Source organism: Lissotriton vulgaris, chromosome 4_1 (genome assembly GCF_964263255.1).
Source record: "Lissotriton vulgaris chromosome 4_1, aLisVul1.2, whole genome shotgun sequence".
Classification (NCBI taxonomy): domain Eukaryota; kingdom Metazoa; phylum Chordata; class Amphibia; order Caudata; family Salamandridae; genus Lissotriton; species Lissotriton vulgaris.
Genome location: NC_141691.1, coordinates 1488586492 through 1488609032, shown reverse-complemented (window position 1 = coordinate 1488609032; position 22541 = coordinate 1488586492). Strand labels below are relative to the sequence as shown.

The 22541-nt window shown below is 44.9% G+C and overlaps 1 protein-coding gene across 1 annotated transcript in view; it reads right to left on the bottom strand.

The window, feature by feature from the left end:
- SNTG1 (syntrophin gamma 1) overlaps positions 1–22541 on the bottom strand; it is a 1529981-nt gene that overhangs the window by 1495148 nt on the left and 12292 nt on the right. The window contains exon 2 of the mRNA XM_086917997.1: positions 22220–22354. Within this exon, the coding sequence (XP_086774123.1) occupies positions 22220–22354 (135 nt within the window). The remainder of the gene's footprint in view (positions 1–22219; positions 22355–22541) is intronic.

Sequence of the window (22541 nt, the reverse complement as noted above, 5' to 3'; positions counted from 1 at the left end):
CCTACGGGCCTACAATTGCATTGTGATTCCACCATCATAACGGTTGGATATAAGGTGTTTCCCTCTGTCCTGAATAAGACCCCGATCTAAGGACTTAATGCACCTTGCTATTTGATGGGATTGAAACGTCGACTGTATTTCAATGACTGTACTGATTTTTGCTAAGCAACTGGGATAACAGTAACTGTGCTACTGTATCTAATGACTGACTGTACATGTAAATGTTGTGTGGCCTCATTGGCAATTAGACAGGTTTTCTCTTTTAAAGGACACTCTGAATATTGTATATACACTTTCCCCTTCCCACGCTTCCGAAACCCTCACAACAAGCGCTTCCTTTGAGCACTTTCCAACCCGGAGCACCTATGTATATGTTCATTTACGATGCATGACTAATAATGCAACAATAAAAAGAGAAGTAAACTTTCAAATTTGTTTTTCTTTAATTTATGATATGGGTGATGCGATGTTTGTATATTAGGCTCTCCACTGTGACCGCCTGTTTTTCTGTCCTGATACTGACCCATGTCAGGTGGCTGATTTTGGGTTTTCCCCCAGAGAAGTGTAACATGCCTCATCATAGGGAGCTCCTCGTCTGGCCGGCGCAACAATGCTTGATGGGCCTGGGAGCTCTTTATAGTGGATCATTTGATCTGTAACACCGTTAAAATGAGAGCAGGTGAAGGGATTATCAAACAAACTCGGGTAGTGTCAAAAGTGAGAGTAAAAGAATCTAAGGGAACCATGGAGATATTTATTGGGTAGTGGTACTTTGACCCAGTAAAAATGGTGGGGCTAGCCTGAGGTAACAATGTACCCTGATAGCTGAAATGGGATAAAGAAGGTGGGTATTATATATACTCAGGCCTGGTATATTAAATGCTGCTAGTGGGACTGAAGCAATAATTGTGCCACCCACTCGAGTAGAATTTTAAAACCCATCTTAGGCCTGCCATCGCAGCCGCATATGCAATTAAAAACTGCCATTTGGAACTGGCAAATTAAACCTTTTGCCAGGCCTAAACCTTCCTTTTTAATGCATATAGGTCTCCCCTAGTGTAGGCTCTAAACAGCCCATAGGGTAGGGTACATTGTTTTTAAAAAGTTGGACATGTGCTTTTAAGTTGTACACTCCCTGGTAGTGAAAAACTCTCAAATTCGTTTTTCACAATTGCAACACCTACTTCTCCCATAGGATAACATTGGTATACCTTTTCATATATTTAATAAGTAATAGCATCTGTATGGGAGCAGGTAGTATTGTTATGTCTGGTGTCTGAGGAATTGCAATTTAAAACACTCTTTAATGGTAGGTGAGATTTCAAGTTACAATTTTGAAAGTAACACTTTTAGAAATTTGGCATTTTCTTGCCGTAACCATTTAGTACCTGCAGATTGTTTCCTGGGTTTAGAGACTAGGTGTAGTTGTGTATTCCTTCAAGACAGCCACACAACAGAGGGTCTGAATGTTGGCGGGAAGGGCCAGCCTGACTTGAGGAGTGGGGTGGAGCTGTCACCTGTCACACTTGAACTTTTCAGGCATAGTCCTAATTCACACACAACATCATTGCAAGAATTTCTCCTAAGCATAATGATAATTTCCCCAAATTACATGAATTAAGCAGGTGTAACTTAAATTTCGCACAGGCCTAGCTTTTACTAATAATCATCTCATGTTGTTGAGAATCTCTGCACAGTTAAAATCTACCTCACGAAATGATGACACTTTTTGCCAATTGTAAGAAACAATTATCATCTAAATTAAGCAAAGAAAGAAATTTAAAAGCTAAAACTAGTACTAGGTGAACTCTAACTTTCTATTGAAATGGTATGTAAAGATAATACCTATCATTCAATAGTATATTATAAAAAAATCTTCTCCAAATTTACATAAATAGCATTTGTGAGTGACCCAGCTTCAAATAGACAAATATTCCTTCTGCATATTATTGTTTTATCATTACAATCTTTTAAGAATGAAGGGAGCATAAAATATATATCATCCTCAATGCCATTGTTGCTACAAACAAATAATGCCATTCTTTTGTCTTTAACAGAGAATTTCAAACAGAGGAAACTTGATACAATGGCAACTTACAACAGAACACTATGCAAGAATCTAAAACAATGACCTGGGCCAAACGTTGGCTTCTTATACTAGCAAAAAAGGTTCCCCTAGACAGAAACATGCTTATGTGTTCACATTATTGGGTATAAAGGGCCAGATGTAGGTAAATGTCATTTACCGATTTTTAAATACCGAATTTTACCGATTCGGTATTCAAAAATCGGTAAATGACATGTAGGGAAAAATTCGGTATTTTTTACCGAATCGGTAAGATGTGGTATTTACCGATTCGGTAAATACCGAATCGGTATTTGGTATTGAATCCTATGGGCCTTGAAGCCCATAGGATTCAATAGCAAATACCGATTTGGTATTTACCGAATCGGTAAAAATACCGAATTGCTAAGGGGGACAGGGTGTCACTTTGACACCCTGTTGCACCCCTGTAACTGGCTTTTGCGCCATGTAGCACACAGACATGCCCTTAGGGCATGTCTGTGTGCCACGTGGCACAGGTGTACATGCACAGATGTGCATGTACACATGAATTCGTAATTTACCATGCAATTGTATTGCATGGTAAATACCGAATTCTTAAGGCCCTGTAGCACTGTTAGACATGCTACCTACATCTCAAATTACATATTCGGTATTTTTACCGAATGGTAAATTTACCGAATCGGTAAAATTTACCGAATCGGTAAATTTACCGATTCTGTAATTTTACAGATTCGGTAAAAATATCAAATCGGTAAAATTACTGAATATGTCCATTTTTGGTGCCCCTACATCTCCATAGCCCTTTACCGGTCGGAAACGGCCGAAAATCGGTATTTTCGGCCGATTCCGATCGGTAAAGGGCTACCTACATCTGGCCCTTATTGCCTTATGCTCTTAATTTAGAAAGCTACATGTTGTTTAATTTTCAAGAGCAAAAATATCTAGGAAACCATTCTTTGTTTATTGCCCATGTTTGGAGTTGGTGTTATAGCATGTAACACAGCAGCGTTATAGACTTATTTCACCTATGCAGGAACGCAACTGTAGGGAAGTCAAAGGAAGAGAAGACACGCAGGAAAGGTGTAGAATGAACACGAGATTTATTAGCATCCACTCGTCATGAAATTCAGTCTTGTAATGATCCTAACTTCCCAACAACCTTACTCCCAACATTCCACATATTTGAACAACAACAAAGGTCTCCCAACATTCCCAAAAGCACGAGCTTGTCACGAGCTATTAAACAACAAGAATGCTCGTGACAGCTCGCATAATACATATACATAGTACCCAACACACCTTCCCCCCTTTAAATGAAAACAAAAACAAAAACAAAAAAACAAAAAAAAACAAGGTAATAACATATAAAATCTAGTTCATCACAAAATCATTAAACCTAACCGGCATACGGTGAGGACGCACAACTCTGGTTTTACCAGAATTGCATTCAACATGTACACAGTTCCCTTTATCATTCTGTTCCCCAACATCTAAAAAAACATTGCTGTTATAGTCATTCTCAAACCAACTAACCCCAGTAAACACCGAGATTCTACTCAAATTCCAGACTGAACCACCATCAACCCTGACTGCATTCCTAAAGACCTCAATTACTTTTTTAGGATTTGACCACACAGGAAAACCTTTACTCACACATTCTTTTTTTTGATACGAACAAAATCACCCACCTTTACAGAACGACTAGACGTAGAACCAATCCTCTTAACCATATCATGTTTCATCTTATTCTTGTATGACTCAACTCTGCGTTGAACAGCCTCAAAATCCACTTTCAAAAAATTGTCAGATCCACATATATTTTTTTTTAACCTGCAGGGTACCAACCTTGTACTAGGTTTCCGCCCTCTTAAGAGCTCAAAAGGAGTAACCAAAGTTACAGAATTGGGTGAAGTTCTGTAAGCCAACAACATAGATTGTAACACATTTCTCCAATTCAAATTACCCTTAATTGAAAGTTGAATAGCTTCTTTGATCACACGGTTGAACCGTTCAACCTGGCCATTGGCCTCAGGATGGAAAACTGCAATTCTTCTATGAACAATACCACATTTATCCATAAATTGTTCCATTTCCTTGCTAACAAACTGTGGACCATTGTCAGTCACAACTTCTTGAGGAATTCCCTCTCTACAAAAGATCACATCCAAAAACTCTATTACCTGGTAAGAAGTAACATCCTTAACCATCTTGACTTCCGGCCATTTAGAATAATAATCAATAAGGACAATACCATATGCTTCCTGTTTGGGTAAACAACTGAACGGACCAATGATATCTAACCCGAGTTTACGCCAAGGACCAAGAGGTAAATCAATTGGATGGGGTTCCGGATGCAAAGCAACAGCTGTTTTATCACTATTAGAACAATGAAGACATGAACACACACAATGGTCCACATAAGAATCAATCCCTGGCCACCAAAAGGACTCCTTTAATCGTCTTCAGGTAAAAGATATCCCCAGATGCCCCTCATGAGCTATCTCAAGAAGAGTATTCCTGATAGAAAAAGGCGGAACAATTTTGTCTCCTCTAAGAACTAATTCACTCTCCACAGCAAGTTCTTCCTGAACCTTAAAAAAACCCATCATATCTCCAGACAATGTCCTCTGTTCCGGCCAACCATGTGCAAGATAATCCTTGACATTGCACAATTCCAAATTTTTACTCATTTCCTTTAACCAGACATCCTCTTGCAAGGATGACCGTTCACCACAAACCAGATTAACATCACGTATGGTAAAACCTACCTCACACTCATCCTCCATAACCACTTCAGGACAGTTCATATCAGAAACTAGTCTTGACATGCAATCTGCATGTACATTCGCCTTACCTTGAACATACTCAATTTTACACTGAAAAGATTGCAATCTTGAAGCTAATCTTGCAAGACGCGCCAACATAGTCCTGCCTCCACCAGGAGCCAATAGAAAAACAAGAGGCTTATGGTCAGTTTTTATTATAAATCTTGTACCCCACAGAAAAGGTCTAAAATGTTCAGCTCCCCAAACACAAGCCAACAACTCTCTTTCTATAACGGAATAATTCTTTTCGGCATCTCTCAAAGCTCTTGAAGCGTAAGCAACAACCCATTCCTTCTCATTATCCCTCTGCAAAAGAACGCCACCCAAATAGAGCAACTTGCATCCACCATAACAACACATTTCACACCAACCACAAAAGGTTTAAGGCACGGTGCATTCACAACAAACATTTTCAAAGTCTCAAAAGCTTCCGTCATTTCATCAGTCCAAACAAATTTAGCATTTCTCTTTAACAAACATCTAAAAGAATCAACCTTTGCTGAAAAATTTGGTATGAATTTAGCATAAAATTCAATAAGGCCCAAAAATGCCACAAGTTGTTCTTTTGAAGAGGGTAAAGGAGCATTTACGATACTTTCAACATGGTTTCTTTTCGGTTTAATTCCCATTCCACTGATAGTATGACCAAGGTATTCCACCTCTTTTTGTCTAAACTTGCATTTGTCGAGACGGAGAGTAAGCCCTTTCTCTGACAAAGCAGCAATCACACACTTCAAGTCATTATCATGCTCCACATCATCTTTTCCGTACACTACAATGTCATCCTGAAACGCTACAGCTCCATTCAACCCCTCCAAGGTGTCTCTCATAAGTCTCTGAAACACTGAGGCAGCACTCGCCAACCCAAATGGCATACGACAAAACCTGTACAGACCCTCTGGGGTAATAAATGTGGTGATGTTCTTAGACTCCTCAGCAAGTACAACCTGATGGTAGGCGCTGGCCAGATCAACACAAGAAAAGACTTGTGCACCAGCTAAGGTTGAAACCATTTCATGAAGATTCGGTAAAGGGGGTGAATCCACCCAAATGGCACTATTAACACTGCGAAGATCAATACACAACCTAAGCTCGCCAGAGGACTTAATTGAAATTACAATGGGAGAAACCCAAGGGGAGGATTCTATCGGTTCAATAATATTCTTTTCACATAAGTCTTTCAACATTTCTTTTAGTTTGCTCCTATAAGTTAAGGGAACATTTCTCACTCTATGTCTAACAGGAATAGCATTCTCATGCAGCTTGATGACGTGTTCAAAACCCTGATACCGTCCCAAAGTCCCACTAAAAACACTTGGAAATGATTTCCGCAAACTATCTACTAGCAGTGAATTATCATTGAAAACACTTGACAAACACTGTGGTTGCACAACAAAAACAGGAGGATTGGCCCTAGAATCAATTTTCATTTCCAACTGGTGTTGGTGCGGCCAACCTAAAAGTGACAATCCAGATCTTGACACGTAAATTTTTCCAGAAGTATGTCGGTCAGACAATTGTAAATTTGCATTAAAATAACCAATTAGATCAATCTTGTGGCCTGTGTAACCACCAGGAGATACGTCAGATTTGAACAACATCCTATTAGGCCACTTCTCACGAAAAACATGCAAAGAAATGATGGTATACCATGCACATGAATCTACGAAAAATTTGAAGTTGATGTCATCAACAGTTATCACACAAGATAGAAATTTTGTACAATCCCCATCCTCACATACATTTATAACAGTGTTTACTTGGAATACACTTTCATCATCCAAGGTATAACTTTCACAACATTCATGTACACAATTCATTTTTCCTGGAAATGATCTACAAAATCTTGTAAAATGCCCTTTCTTGTTGCATTTTGAACATGTTTTCCCTAAAGCTGGACAGTTTCTACAATCTGCTAAATGCCCATCACTTCCACATCTAAAACACAATAACTTTGAGTTCTTTTTTTCATACTTCTGATTCCTGAACTTGTTATCAGTTCTAGATGAAAAATCACTTCTCGGTGATTAACCTTTCTTTGACCTGTCTGAATCCTTAGATACACTGAAAACATCACTTTTATCGTTTCCTCTAATCTCCTTCACAAATTTTTCTGAATGTTCTATCGACTTTGCAATATCTATAGCATTGTTAAGAGATATATCAGATGTTGTCCAAAGTCGTTCCTGCACTTTTTTGTTATTTGTCCTCATCAAGATTTGGTCCCTCAAGACTTGCTCATAAGAAATGTGTTCAAAATCACACGTAACTGCTAATGATCTTAAAGCCGAAACAAAATCTTCTACAGGTTCATCTGCACGTTGCTTTCGTGAGTAAAAAATAAACCTCTCCATGACAATATTCTTTTTATACCATATCTTACCTTAGCTGCAAAGAAGCATATTCATACACATTAATATTTCCTGGATTTACTAAAGCTGGTAAAGTTTTGAACTCTTTCAGTGCAATTCCACCCAAACAATGCTTTAAAAGCGATAATTTCCTTTCCAGCTCACAATCTCCCTCCTCCAACACATCTACATAAGCTAAAAAAACAGGTTCCCATATTTCCCAAGCCATGGGAGGTTCACCAGGTGATGATAATAAGGATGGAGGAGGAACAATGCCAGCCATACTAAACCAATTTGAAAACTAATCCTATATTGTACAATAAATACGTTTTAAAAGAAAATTGGATAAGAAAAAAAAAAATGTGCGTATAAAATAAAGAAAGTTTCCAACCATAGATAAGACACACAGTGTGCGTATCACCGATGTAATTGAGAAAAACAAATTTTCCAGCTTAAACCCATGAAAATGGAAATATTCGACAAATGCTTCTTCCACACTCGCGTTACTGAGAATCCAAACACTTCTTCCAAGTCGCGTTGCAAATGAAACTGACAAAAAAATTAATGGCGTTCACGTTGCGTGATGATCCGACGTGTAGCGTCAAAACGTGATGACAATCCAAAGGAGCACGTCTTCACTGCTCGAACGCTGGCTCCTACATGAACGCTGAAAACATCGAAATCCGCACAATACGAACGTCGGGTCCACTGAGTTCGAGGATGAAACGGCAACCAATTGAACACGAGGCTCGTTCAAAAAAAATTGCCGTCTCAAGTAAGATTACTTCGCTTTTAAATTTCCTTTTCTTTTCTTCCCTTTAAAAAAAAACAAATAATAAATTGCGGAATAATCCAATCAAGTCTCCGCAGCTCCGAACAGGGTCTCCACGGTGCTCACACGGGTCTTACTGCCGGGTCCGAAATAATAAAATAATTCCTGTTCCTGAATGCTTGTGACAGCTCGCATAATACATATACATAGTACCCAACAGCAACATTTGGAGTCAGGTGATGCAACTTCCAACAGAGAAACATACAATTCCTATGGGGAAGGATATTAGCCGCAGGAACATCTAAATGAAAATTAAGCAGTGACCATCAGTTATGTGTAAATCACAACAAAGCAGAGGCAAGAATTAGGTCGAAGTCTGATTCAAATAAATGGTTGATTTTGATCAAAGTATACTTCAAAAGCCTCCATCTACAATGCATATAAGTGGGCTAGACTTCCAGCTTAAACTGGAATTCAAGCATGATACCTCCATTAAAATAAATGGGCGTCAAACAGTTAGAGAACCATCCAAAGCTGGGTTTGTGCCTACTTAAAGCATGGTTATTGTGGCACAGTTATGAGAGAGTAGTCTAAATGAAAGAAGCTTCATTAAGGTATGGAGTGGCTTATCTTGTTGTTCTGACTACTAATATTTCTTCATGTGGGTACTTCATCAAAATACATTTTATTTTATTCAGGCACAATTTAGTTACTTTTTCCTTGTCATTAGATTTTCTGCAACATGGTCTGCTTAATAACAATTTGCAGGTGTAAGACAATGTTCAGCCACAAGGCAGGCAGAGGCTGCTGGGCCCCACCGTGCTAGTTGAGAAAAATTGCTATGGGTGATATAGTAGCCATTGTGTCTATATTGATTACTGTCTGAATTTTGATTATGCATGGGACCACTGTTGTTTTCATAAATACGATCCCCGAGGTCCCTTGCTGACTCGTATGGGTGCCCTTGTTGACTTCTAAAAATATGTGGGTTCCAATGGTGACATCCATTAGCTCAAAACTATCGGATGTCAACACAATATCTCACGGCACATCTAAAGGAAGACGTGAGATTGTTGAAATCTAGCTTGCGACATCAACATTATCGGCGCCATCTTGTCCCTTTTCAGGCTCATATGTGCGCGTAAGCAGCAGCCATTTTTGATTACCATAGCCTCTCTGCCCACTGCCGATAGCCAGCGCGTCTCTCTCTCTCTCTCCCCCTGACCTCGCCAGCATCCCCTGCACGCTGACAGCCCCCGCTCTCACATGCCTGGGCCATAAACCCCCCCCTTTAGCGCAACCCTGCCTCGGAACCTCATCCTGTTCCCAGCTCAACACCTCCCTCCATTCCTTTCATGATCCCGTATCCTTTGATAAACCCCCTTTCCTCTGTGCCCGATTGTCCTGCTCGTTCCCAGGCCGCCACCTGGCCCTGCAGATGCAGTTTATTGCCCCCATACAGTAGGAAGTTTCCCCCCATCAAAGGATCCACGAGTTGATCAAAGCCCCCCACCCCATGAGATCCGATCGACCATATGCATTCCGGGAATCGGCGGAATACCCAGCTGCGCGACAATCGTCACCTGTTGTGACCGGGGTGGGGACTTCTACTGTAAATGTGTGTGGGAATGGGCTTGAAGCGGGGATTCCGAGGATGCCTTTCCGTACTTCAAAGGATTTGCAAGAATGTGTCACATGCAATAAACTGTAATAAAGATCATAAACCTGTGTATAAGAGGCCTGGCCTCAGAGATGCGGTTGGAGCACCTCGAGAAGATACCCTGTTGTCTGATTTGATGTGTTCTGCTCCGTCGGAATAAAACTTCTGTTTCCTGCCTTCCAGTCTCCAGCGCCTGCCTCTTTGTTTGATAATTCGAGTGGTATTAGAGGCGGTTAGAGCCGGGCAACTCTGAAAAAGGTCATCGGCCCGTACCTTTTTCCACAATTGGCGTCCCAAACGTGGGGCCCATCAGTGACTCGTGGATCCAGTGGGAGAGGTCCTGACGACAGAGTGAACGACTGCAACGATCGGGAGAGCTCCTGTCCGATAGACCCTCGTCTGACAGCCGATCATCCGAACTTCACTGGTTCCGAACAGACCTCTCTCGAGTGATCTACGGTCCTGACTGGGTACCATCAGGAGTGCCGCGACGGTCACGAAGAGTAGAGGACGATCGGGCGCTGGATTCGGAAGACAAGAAACTGTCCATGCGGTCCGGGTAAGGTCGTGTAACACGGCAAATTGCGAAATGATTGTTTGATTTGGAAAATACTAGTATTACTCTTTTTAATTGTTGGTCCTTTTTGGAGATTCGCTGTCTGCAAACGGAGAAGAACAGGTTCTCTCTTTGCAGGTAGTGAAGGATAGGTAACGCAGACTTTTTGTCCCCGTTGTAATCCGTCGTGCCTATCTTCCTCCCCCACTGATTGATTGTTTGGCCCGAACTGTTGTTCGCGGATTGTTTTCTGGAGATTCTCTGTCTGCAAACAGGGAAGAACAGGTTCTCTCTTTGCTGGTAGTGAAAGGGTAGGTAACGCAGACTTTTGTCCCCGTTGTAACCCGTCGTGCCTACTTATTCTCCCCATTGATTGTTTGATTGACCGAACATTGACTGTTCGATATTGGTTCTTTTGAGGTATTCACTGCCTGCAAATAACGAAGAACAGAAATATTATGTCTAGTCTTTGCACGCAGTGATAAGATAGGTAGTGCAGACTTTTGTCCCCGTTGTAATCCGTCATGCCTATCTTCTCCCCACTGATTGGTAGCCTGTTTAGCCCGGACCGCTTATTATAGATTAACCATCCAGCTCCACTGGAAGGCACCCCTAATAAGGACATGTTCATGAAGCATGGATTGATCGCTATAGCCTATAGCAAGCTGCGGCATAAATATACAAAGAAGGATCAGAAAAATCAGTGGCCACTGATAGGATCCTTCGACGAGGATAAAATAAGCGCGCTAGAAACAGCCCTTGGGAAGCACAAGACAACGCCCACTATGCTTGATAGTTTCGGCATGTGGCGCAAGGAAACCGAACAACGTAAAAAGAGAAATGAAAGTAGGTTGGGAAAAGAGCTGCGAAAGGCAGCCCACCTAGCTGCTAAGAAGTTAGAAGAAGAGATTAAGGACAGAGAAGAAGCCAAACAGAAACAAGAGTTAACGACATCAAGCCAGTGTCCGGTTAGAACGCCCTCTACGCTCTACCCTGAATTTCCCTCGAAACAGCGAGCCAACGATGATCTCTTGTTAGGTCCTCCGATCATCTACATGCCCCCTCCATATGCCCCTTCCCAACCCTTAGCGCAGCACCCACCACCCTCAAGCACAGATGAGAGTAGTACCAGAGCTTCGGTCCCCATGGCCTCAGCGCCGGCCGAACCCCTTGTACTAGAGATAGCACAAGCGACAGTGTTAGATGACCCAGAGATCCAAAAGACAGATTCCACAAGAACGAACAGGTTAAGCAAAGATGAGCGAGCAGGGATCGACAAGGTAGTGAGGACACTGGTAGAAAGAAAGGAGAGTGGGGAGCACATCACGGATATGTTCAACTCATATGCAGGGGGCCACAGACGGCACTTTGCCGTACGACTGTGTTACCATGCCCTGAATGCGTATGAGGACCGATGTCGAGACAAAGGTCCCGAGAGCCTAACGACTCTGTATAGAAAGGTCGATATCGGGGATGAGGGCGAGTGTGACGTGACGGACCTCCTTACGCATACGCTTGAGGTTTTCCGCCACCTCACTGAACAAGAATCGGAAGCTAAACCTACGACACCCGTAGCGACCGAATCACGAACTGAGCGAGCTAGCACCATGATGCCAATAAGAGAGGCTGCCCCCTACTGGGTTCCCCCACGAGGTCTAGGAACACACGATGATGTCAACCACCAAGATGCAAGAGGGAGGGTAGTGTACAACTGGGTCTACCAGCCATGGGATCGGCAAGATATTCTGACGTTCCGGAAGTCTCTGCCCGATTTACATAAAAACCCCACTGCCTTCTACACTGAATTAGGTACAGCCCTAGGTTCAACGATTATGACCCTGGCTGACATTGACTTGTTTTTCGGGTTATGTCTGCCAGCTGATGTGTGGAAGCAAATCCGGAAAGTCGACCACCTTGAGCTGTTCGGACATACCTGGTCACAACTCGATGGCATAGATAGGCAACGAGAACCTGGACAGAAACCTTTGAAATCCATTTTAGAACTCCCAGACAAGATCGTGCAGAAATTGAAAACCCTGATCCCAGAAAAGAAAGTGGACTGGTCGATAGTAACGGCTTGTCGTCAGAAACCCCAGGAAGACGTATCGGAATACTTCTCCCGGTTTGAAACGGTGTTCTCCGATTACAGCGGCCAGGACATGACCACTGCAACCGGACACCATCTGTTTGTCCAGAATTATGTAAAAGGTTTGTCGCAGGAGGTCTCTCAGAAACTGCAGGCCAGCGAGAGTAGTTGGGCAGCCTCCAAGCCTGCGGCTATCCTCCAGATGGCCCAATATTACGAGCACCAGAAAAATGAAAATGATAGAGCGACAGAGAAAAAGAAGAAAGACTTAAAAGAAAGAGTGATGATTGCTCAGTTGCAAGGGGTGACCGTAGGACGAGAGCAGTACAAAGGGAACTTTCAGACAAATGTCCCTAGGAACGCGCACCCTAAAGACCATACCCAAACACCCCATGTTGGACGTAGAGACATTAGCGAAGACCAGTGTGCTTTCTGCAAAGGATTCGGCCATTGGAAATCCCAGTGTCCGGTTCTGTTGGAGATGAACAGAAATAGGGACCCCAAGGACGTAGCGGGTGTACCGAGAAATAGAGGACAGCAACGGGGGTCCACGACACGACTAACGATAGATCAAACAGACCGAATACATTTGACCGTCCCCGACAGAACCAGTACCAACAGTCTGACTGCGACGATGCCCGCGACTTCGCATAGGACTGCCTAGGGCAAGGGAGGGATCCAGTCGAGCTCTATGTTGACCAGCAAGGTCCTTATGTCACCGCTAAGGTCCTGGGTACAAAGTCTCCATTTCTGGTAGACACTGGCGCGACACGTAGTGCGTTATCTAAACGACTGATTCCAAGGGCACCCTTGTCTGGCTTGCTTGTAAAATCGATAGGTTTCGATGGAACGCCCTCCACTAACCCTTTGTCCACACCGATCTCCTTCGACTTAGAGAACAACACCACTGACACAACGTTTTTGCTTTCCGCCAATACCCCTGACGCCATTATGGGACTTGACTTGCTGAAACATTTCCGAGCTACTATTAGATGTTCACAAGACGGAGTTCGAGTTTTCCTGTACGACAACCCAATTCTGCTCAGACATTGCCCTTCCCGACGCATGTTTTCCATCACTGACACTGACTCGCCCCTACTTGACACTCTGCCTCCGTATCTGTGGGCCAAGACAGATGCGGACGTAGGACACATGATGATTGACCCAGTGCACATCACTGTTCGACCGAACGCAATACTCCCGAAACTCCCCCAATATCGGATATCGCCCGAGGGCGAGAAGGCATTGGTAAAGATTATTCAGTCACTGATAGACACAGGAGTGGTAGAGGAAGTAGTTAGCAATATTTGCAACAGCCCTATCTTACCCATCATAAAGAAACAAGGAGAGGGAGATGAGAAAGCGTACCGCTTCATCATCGACCTTCGAGAGATCAACAAAGTAGTTGTACCCCAGTACCCCGTGGTCTCAGACATCACCACTATCCTGACTTTGATTCCTTCTACTGCCACCACCTTCACTGTCATTGACCTCAAAAACGCATTCTTCTCTATCCCCATCCACCCAGACAGTCGATACCTCTTCGGCTTCACCCTAAAAGCCCGCTCATATAGATTCTGTCGAGCACCCCAAGGCTACACAGAAAGCCCCAGCATCTACAGTCAGGCCCTCAAGAGACAACGGGACGAAGTCCAGTTACCCGATGGAGTGGTATTGATACAATACGTCGATGACATCCTTTTGGCGGCCGATACCACTCCACTTGCAGTCAGAGCCACCATCCAACTCCTGCACTTCCTTGCGGAAAATGGCCACAAGGTCTCCAAAAAGAAGCTGCAATTCTGCCAACCCCAGGTCACTTACCTAGGCCACCTTCTGTCCAAAGACGGAAGGAAACTTACTCCTGACCGAATCCAAACCATTCTAGAGACCCCTGTCCCCAAGACTCAGAAACAAGTCCGCTCCTTACTAGGCCTCACCTCCTTCTGTCGGCAGTGGTTGCCAAACTTCAGCCTCATTGTGAAACCGCTGCTTTCCCTACTAGCTAAAGATGTCCCCTTCCCACTCCCTTGGACCCCTGAATGCGAATCCTCCTTCATAGAACTACGAGAGGCCCTTTGTTCGGCCCCTGTCCTAGGAACCCCCGACTACACGAAGCCCTTCTCCCTCTACACTCACGAAAGGGAGGGGTGTGCGTTATCTGTCTTGACCCAGTCCATTGGCCCGAAACAACGACCATGCGCTTACTTCTCTGCCACTCTTGACCCCGTAGCCAGAGCCTTGCCTGCCTGCCTTCGAGCTGTAGCTGCCGCTGCTATCTCTATCCGACAAAGTGAGGGGATCGTGCTCTCGAATTCCCTCACGGTATTAGTACCCCATGCAGTTGATACCCTCCTGAACCAAACTAAGACGCAACACCTGACGAGTGCACGACTGACTGGATACGAACTGACTCCACTCGCACCCCATATCACTCTGAAAAGATGCACCACCCTGAACCCGGCAACTTTGTTGCCCCTACCAGAGAACGATCCAAATGTGTCCCCTGTACATGACTGTGTGACCCTCACAGACGAACAGACTAGGAGTAGGGTTGACCTCAGAGACACAGCTTTTTCTGACCCTGATGGAGAGCTATGGGTGGACGGCTCTTGCATCAAACTCCCTGATGGCACCACCTCAGCTGCTTATGCGGTCACCACGGCCCGGACTGTAGTAGAGACAGCCCGCATCACACAACGATCTACACAGGCAGCAGAACTGATTGCCCTGACACGAGCATGCATCCTGGCAGCAGGAACCACAGCAAACATTTACACCGACAGCCAGTATGCCTTCGGGGTGGTTCACCATTTTGGACTCCTTTGGAGGGAGAGGGGATTCCTGACCTCACACGGCACCCCCATCTTACACGGAACTCTAGTCTCCGCCCTGATCGAAGCCGTCCTCCTCCCCAAACGACTTGCAGTCATCAAATGCCAGGCGCACAAGAAGGTGACAGACATTATTGGACAAGGAAATGCACTAGCTGACATGACTGCCCGGACCACAGCTGAGAATAGGACGACAACACGCATGTACGTGACCAGGTCTCAAGCAGAGAAATGGACCGACGCTAGGGACACAATTAGGGACATTCAAATGGCCAGCTCACAACACGAATTGACTGAATGGGCACGGGTGGGACTGAAAGACGATGAAGGCTGCTGGCGAACAAAAGACACGAACAAATGGTTGCTACCTGACTCATACCTGATTCCCATATTGACTATGGCACACTCCCCTGCACACATAGGATCAGCCCCCATGATCGAACTTGTCTCCAGAGTTTGGCACAACGACAAAATCACAGACTCCGCCAAACGTCTGGTCCAACAATGCTTGGTATGTTTACAACATAACCCTGGGAAAGGAACTGTAGTACCCCGGGGAGGGTTTGGGGTTCCCAATCACCCATTTGAAGTCCTGCAGATGGACTACATCCAGCTAGACAGATGCCAAGGCCTGAAATACGTACTTGTTGTGGTGTGTGCATTCAGCAAATGGGTGGAAGCCTATCCAACCCGCAACAACACTGCTATGGCCACTGCAAAGGTACTATTAAAGGAATTCTTCCCTCGCTACGGCCTTTGCCGAATTTTATGGAGCGACAATGGCCCCCACTTCGTTGCCGAAGTTATCCAGCTCATCTTGAAGGGACTGGGTGTAAAACAGAAGTTCCACCCAGTCTTCCACCCCCAGTCTGCTGGACTTGTTGAGCGACACAATGCCACACTAAAACTAAAACTAGCTAAGATAGTGGCTACCACAGGACTGAAATGGCCAGACGCTCTCCCACTGGCATTGCTATCGATGCGTTCCACCCCCACCAAACACCACTTGACACCTTACGAGGTCGTTTTCGGCCGACCCATGAGCGTTTGGTCTGCACCAAAACCGACTTCCATTCAAGACGTCCCGGACGTCCTAATGTCTGATTACTTGTATAAATTGACTGAAACTCTGTCTGTCATTCACCAACAGGTGCTGCATGCCATCCCCGACGCTTCCAGGGGTCCCGGACACAACCTGCAACCCGGGGACTATGTCCTGATAAGAAACTTCCAGCGTGCCAAGAGTCTGGAACCCCGGTGGACGGGCCCCTGGCAAGTCCTGCTCACCACCCGAACAGCTCTTCGAGTGGAGGGAAAACGCAACTGGGTGCATGCACACCACTGCAAACGGATCTCCTCGACTCTGACGACGACCGAAGGCGTGACCACTCAGGAAGAGCTCCTGAACAAGGACCGACCATCACTGAACTGCTATCCGGACACAGAGACCCTCGAACTGGCAAAGATTCCTGACCCCACTGTGCCATCCAGAGAAGGGTATAACCTGCGACGAAAGGAGGGAGTTTCGGCCAAGTAGACCATTGACTAAATCATAATTCTCAGATCGGTGGCCTGACACTACCAAGGCTGTCAGGAGAGAAAGCCAGATGAGGTTTTTGGTTCTGCCCGCTACCGAGCTCCCTTGAAGATGATGGAAGCGCCCGATAAGAAGATGATGGAAGCAACCGGACATCCGAAGATTCGCTACCAAAACCCTAAGACGGACAAAATCCACAGTTCAAAGACAATTGCACTTTTTATAACGATCCTCTTCTGCCTCCTCCTCATGACCACACTCTGGATTGTGGAAGAAAACACACCCGCTCATGAGACATTCCTGACCACTGCACAGCCTAGCACCATGAAGGAACATTATCTGATTTCTCCCTCACCCCAACTCAGAGAAAGGCGAAAGGAGTTTTGGAACAACTCCTTCGTGCAGCTGCTGCACCAGCACAATCTTGCCACCAATGCCACCAACTGCTGGATCTGTGGGTTGCTACCCCACGCCACTGGACATTCGATACCCTTCATCCCTTCGCCCTTCTCAATTCACGGCTCCTGCCTTGCTTGGCTGATCCTCTTGCAAGAGAGCTATAGGGATAATGCCACATCCAGCAAAACTATGACGCATTTCTTTCATGAGGTCTGGCGAAACAAAACGAAGACACACTTCTGTCCGCAGACCTCCAACGACTCTATCCACATGGACATCCCTGTCAAAGAACGAATTGAAATGCAGGTGTTTAACAATCCGACCCGACCCACCTTCTCTTACCTTCGGAAACGAACAGCTGCCATCCTGACTGTGGCCCTATCCGTCATCAATGTCACAGGACTTATGTGCATAGAAGGGCTTGGGACACAGCTGGTGGGCCGCAGTGCCTGCCGCATCACCAGAACTTTGGACTCCACCGATCCACCTTCCTTTGTATCCTCTCCAAACATGTACTTTGTTTGCGGCACAAAAGCCTACACCTGGCTCCCCAAAGGCTGGGGGGGGCACCTGTTTTATCTCCTTCGTCCTTCCTCCGACCTATGTGGCTCCGGCGAATCACCATAGACAAAAATGAGCCAAGGACATTGAACACGCCGACTCTACATGAGCACAGTTCCTCGATGCAATGAAGGGACTTGTTCCGCTTTGGGGCCCGATGGCAAACAGCCGTGCCATCCGACATTTGACTCAGGCAGTCGAGACAACAATGAACATCACAGCTGGCATCCTTGCCAACAATACAGCCAAGCTTCAAGCGGTCCGCTTGGTGGCTCTCCAGAACCGCCTTGTTCTAGATGTGGTTCTGGCGGATCATGGTGGAGCATGCCGCATTATTGGGTCCAGCTGCTGTACATATATACCGGACAATTCACCCTCGGTGTACAAAGCCATCGAACATCTCCACAGACTCTCCTCAGAAGTTCACCAGGAGCAAGAAAAATGGTCGCTTGGTGGATGGTTATGGAGTACTGTTAAGAACTGGGGCTGGAGACTGTTTTCTATCATCCTGATTCCTGTGGTTGTAATATGTGGGTTCTGCTTAGGAATTCAATGCCTGCCGCCTCTGTGTTCACTACGTGCGAATTGTATCTGCCCTAAGACTGTGGACTTTGAAAAAGAACGCATGAGAGCATTGTACGATGTCGAGGTTAGGAACATGATGCAGATAGACATTGATTAGACAAGTTGGCTAGATATGTTGAAAAGGGAGGACTGTTGAAATCTAGCTTGCGACATCAACATTATCGGCGCCATCTTGTCCCTTTTCAGGCTCATATGTGCGCGTAAGCAGCAGCCATTTTTGATTACCATGGCCTCTCTGCCCACTGCCGATAGCCAGCGCGTCTCTCTCTCTCTCTCCCCCTGACCTCGCCAGCATCCCCTGCACGCTGACAGCCCCCGCTCTCACATGCCTGGGCCATAAACCCCCCCTTTAGCGCAACCCTGCCTCGGAACCTCATCCTGTTCCCAGCTCAACACCTCCCTCCATTCCTTTCATGATCCCGTATCCTTTGATAAACCCCCTTTCCTCTGTGCCCGATTGTCCTGCTCGTTCCCAGGCCGCCACCTGGCCCTGCAGATGCAGTTTATTGCCCCCTACAGTAGGAATTTTCCCCCCATCAAAGGATCCACGAGTTGATCAAAGCCCCCCACCCCACGAGATCCGATCGACCATATGCATTCCGGGAATCGGCGGAATACCCAGCTGCGCGACAATCGTCACCTGTTGTGACCGGGGTGGGGACTTCTACTGTAAATGTGTGTGGGAATGGGCTTGAAGCGGGGATTCCGAGGATGCCTTTCCGTACTTCAAAGGATTTGCAAGAATGTGTCACATGCAATAAACTGTAATAAAGATCATAAATCTGTGTATAAGAGGCCTGGCCTCAGAGATGCGGTTGGAGCACCTCGAGAAGATACCCTGTTGTCTGATTTGATGTGTTCTGCTCCGTCGGAATAAAACTTCTGTTTCCTGCCTTCCAGTCTCCAGCGCCTGCCTCTTTGTTTGATAATTCGAGTGGTATTAGAGGCGGTTAGCGCCGGGCAACTCTGAAAAAGGTCATTGGCCCGTACCAAGATCAATTCACTAAATCGATCAGAATCGAAACATTGACATGGGCAAAAGAAACCTCACACAATTGCCCTGATGAAGTCCCTTTAATGGATGATGCGCGCTAGCTGGGCCTGCCAAAGTAAAGTGATGTTGTGGATTGAATAAAAGATCGTATAGAAGCTTGGTATACATAAAAAAGAGTGATTATAGCCACCAAATCGACAGGCAGCTAAAATGAAAAATATTACATTGTTGCCCTCCTATTGTGGAATTTGTTTTGTAAAAGTAAGTATTTAACCACACAGAAGTGCTAAATACTACACAATCCAATTAAATTAGCAAATCAGGTGTGTATCCCTGGTTGAGATCCAGAGTATTATGAGAAGCATTGATTAGGCCTAGGTGCAGATTTTGTGTCTTGTACCCCCTAGCATTAGGCTGCATAACTTAGTTCAATATTCCTACCTCAGGTTTAGCTTGGGTAAAAGTCTCAGTGCCTCTCTGGTCACAGGTAAAGCCTTCTGCTACCTGCATAATGGTCTCCCTGATGGGGTGATGTGATGGGGGCATCCCCCACCTTCTGTCCTCGAGGCACTCTCTCCTTGACACCAGCATCAATGGGCAATTACAGAATGTCATATCTTACCTTATGGCACAGCTCTTTAGTAGTTGCTACCTCCCTGGCTTTGCAGACTCTACTTAGAGGCAACACGTCTGCTTTCCTTCTGATAATGGCAGGAGTAGCACCATCATTTGGCCTGCAGAGACTATTAGCGGCCACAATCTTACTTTGTTTACTGAATTTTCAGGACTCTTTACATGCACAGAGACTGAGAGACGTGGTAATGTTACACGTGGCTACTTGCTTTATTCTCCAAAACAGTCCACTTCATCTAAGTGTTCATCATGGCAAGTACAGACGGGGTTCACCTCTTTGACAGTCTCTCTTTCTACAAGGCCAGGCAGTATTATTCTCTCTCTCTCAGTGGGCGCAAGGGACAAGCAAGAGACACTGCTCCCACAGCTTGCAGATACTGTAGTCTGCTTTCCTCCATGAGGGTATGCTTTGTGAATCTCTCAGGTCACAAGACAAGTCTTGGACTTCACATTGGTAGGCACAGACCTCGGCCTCAGCATTCACGCTGGATCAGCGTGATGCTCATGCAAAAAGAACAGTCATGGTACCACTTCCACATGTAGATGTGCACTCAGGGAAAGAGTATATTCTGGGTCACTATGCTGGGGACATTCCCTTTGTAACATCATGGACCACATAACTAGTAATTCTAATGAGGTAATAGCTTTTACATACTTTCTAGTGCACGTCGGTGGCTATTCTATTACTTGTGCAAGGGGAAACGTGCACATTTGCACATTACACCTGGTATCTTTCTGTATGCGCAATTGACACACCTTTTAGGTCTCATGGTCGAAACCTGCAGTGCATAAAGTCTGACTGTTGCACTATCGTTCTGTTCTTTTGTGATTTTAGGAACTTTCATCATTTGATCAGATGACCTAACCATATCTTTTTTAAATACTTTTTATTGTTCCAATTTGACTTTTGTGAAATGTTATTCTTATGTTCTATTTTTGCAATTGTGAAAGCCTTTGGTTGAAAGCAATAAATAATAATTATTTACTTGAACTATTTGATAGCAATTTTTCTCAAGAAATTACGATAGATCTTTCCTACATTTAGTGCATTCAGCCTCAGCTATAGTAGAAAATACTCTTTGAGCTTTGTTAAACACTAACTCAGTAGAGAGCCAAGGGCACTTCAAGGAGAATTGTTTTCACATACAGTTAGGGACATTTGGATTAAGGGTGTTGTATTAGCTCAGCCAGTGAGCATTAAGTTTCTAGTTTCTCTTCCACCTCTGATCAGGCAGAGACCTTTAGGGCTAAAACGTTTCATGAACTTTCAAAGATTTGGCACCGAGGTAAGCCTGCAAAATCACCTACATGTCACGCTTTGATAATTAAGTAAACTTTTGGTATGATGCCTTTTGACGAAGGGAATCGAAAGTCGCCAATAAAACCATGCATATCCATAACCCAACAAAGGCCTCGTTTCATGTTGGTCAGTAAAACAGTGGTGGCTCGCATTGGGCATGCTGCGGGATGGTGAGGTGGGGCGGTGGAGGTGCAGGGTGGGGGTTTAGTAAAGTCGGACATACGACAGAATGGAGGAAAGTAATAATTATTTTTCTCCGTTCCATCATATGTCAGAGTTTACTACGCCCACACCCTGCCCCTCCCCTGCATTAGCGGCCCGTGGAGTGAGTTCCACGGGGCAGTGAGGCGGGGAAGGGGAGGGGCAGGGTGGGGGGTAGTAAACACCGGAATATGGATGAACGGAGGTAAGTAAACCTTTAAATAAATAAAATGAATTTTGTTGCGTGTGCTGCATCGCAAAATGCAATGTACGCATGCAACAAAATTCGTATTTATATGTTTACTTACCTCCTTTCATCCATATTTCGCTGTTTACTACCCCCCACCCTACCCCTCCTCACTCCCTCTATGGGCCGCTACAGCTCCCCCACCCTACCGCCCCGCAGCACGCCCTGCAGTAATACCTCTGTACTGTTTCCATCCTCGAAATTGTCTATTTCACAGGTGTCAGAAATTGCTGGTTGAAGAAATATCGCAGGTTCTGTGAGTTGCCCCTTGAAGGTGCCTGCAGATGGGGAATTACCAGAGCAATCAGAGTTACCCCCACCAAACTGCGGTTGGCAGTTCTCATGTTATGGTTGTTTCCGGTTAGGACATTCCACCAAGTTTTTATGTGGTGAAATGTGCGGTTAAGACCTGGCAATGCAGCATTGTCATTTCTCAGTCATGCAGGACCTGCCATATCAGTAGGAAAGCCTTTTGAAATAAGAGACTAGGAATTTCTCAAGTAGAAATGGCTTATCTCTTCGCTAAGTTACAACTAGAACAAATTGCTGTGTCACAAAGCCATTTAGGATGCAAGTTTTATAATAAAAAGAGAACATAATAGGTACTTACACCAGAATAGAAAGGTTCACCAGATACGCAGATGACATCCTGCTCCTGGATCATCAAAATATCTTTGGCTAAGTGCAGTCGCACTTTGAAAGGCTCTTGATTACCATCCTGCAGCAAACAAATCCCCGTCTTTGTCTGTAAGAGCGGAAAAGAAAGAAAGACACAACTGCATTACAGATGAAACTTCAATCGTTCAAACACTGTCCACTTACAAAAGAGAATTTTGGTGCCATGAGTTGCCAGTCTCTCAGAAGAAATCCTCAGCAGACCAAAATATGTTAATAGAAGAAATTATTACATTTTCATCAGTAGTACAAAGAAA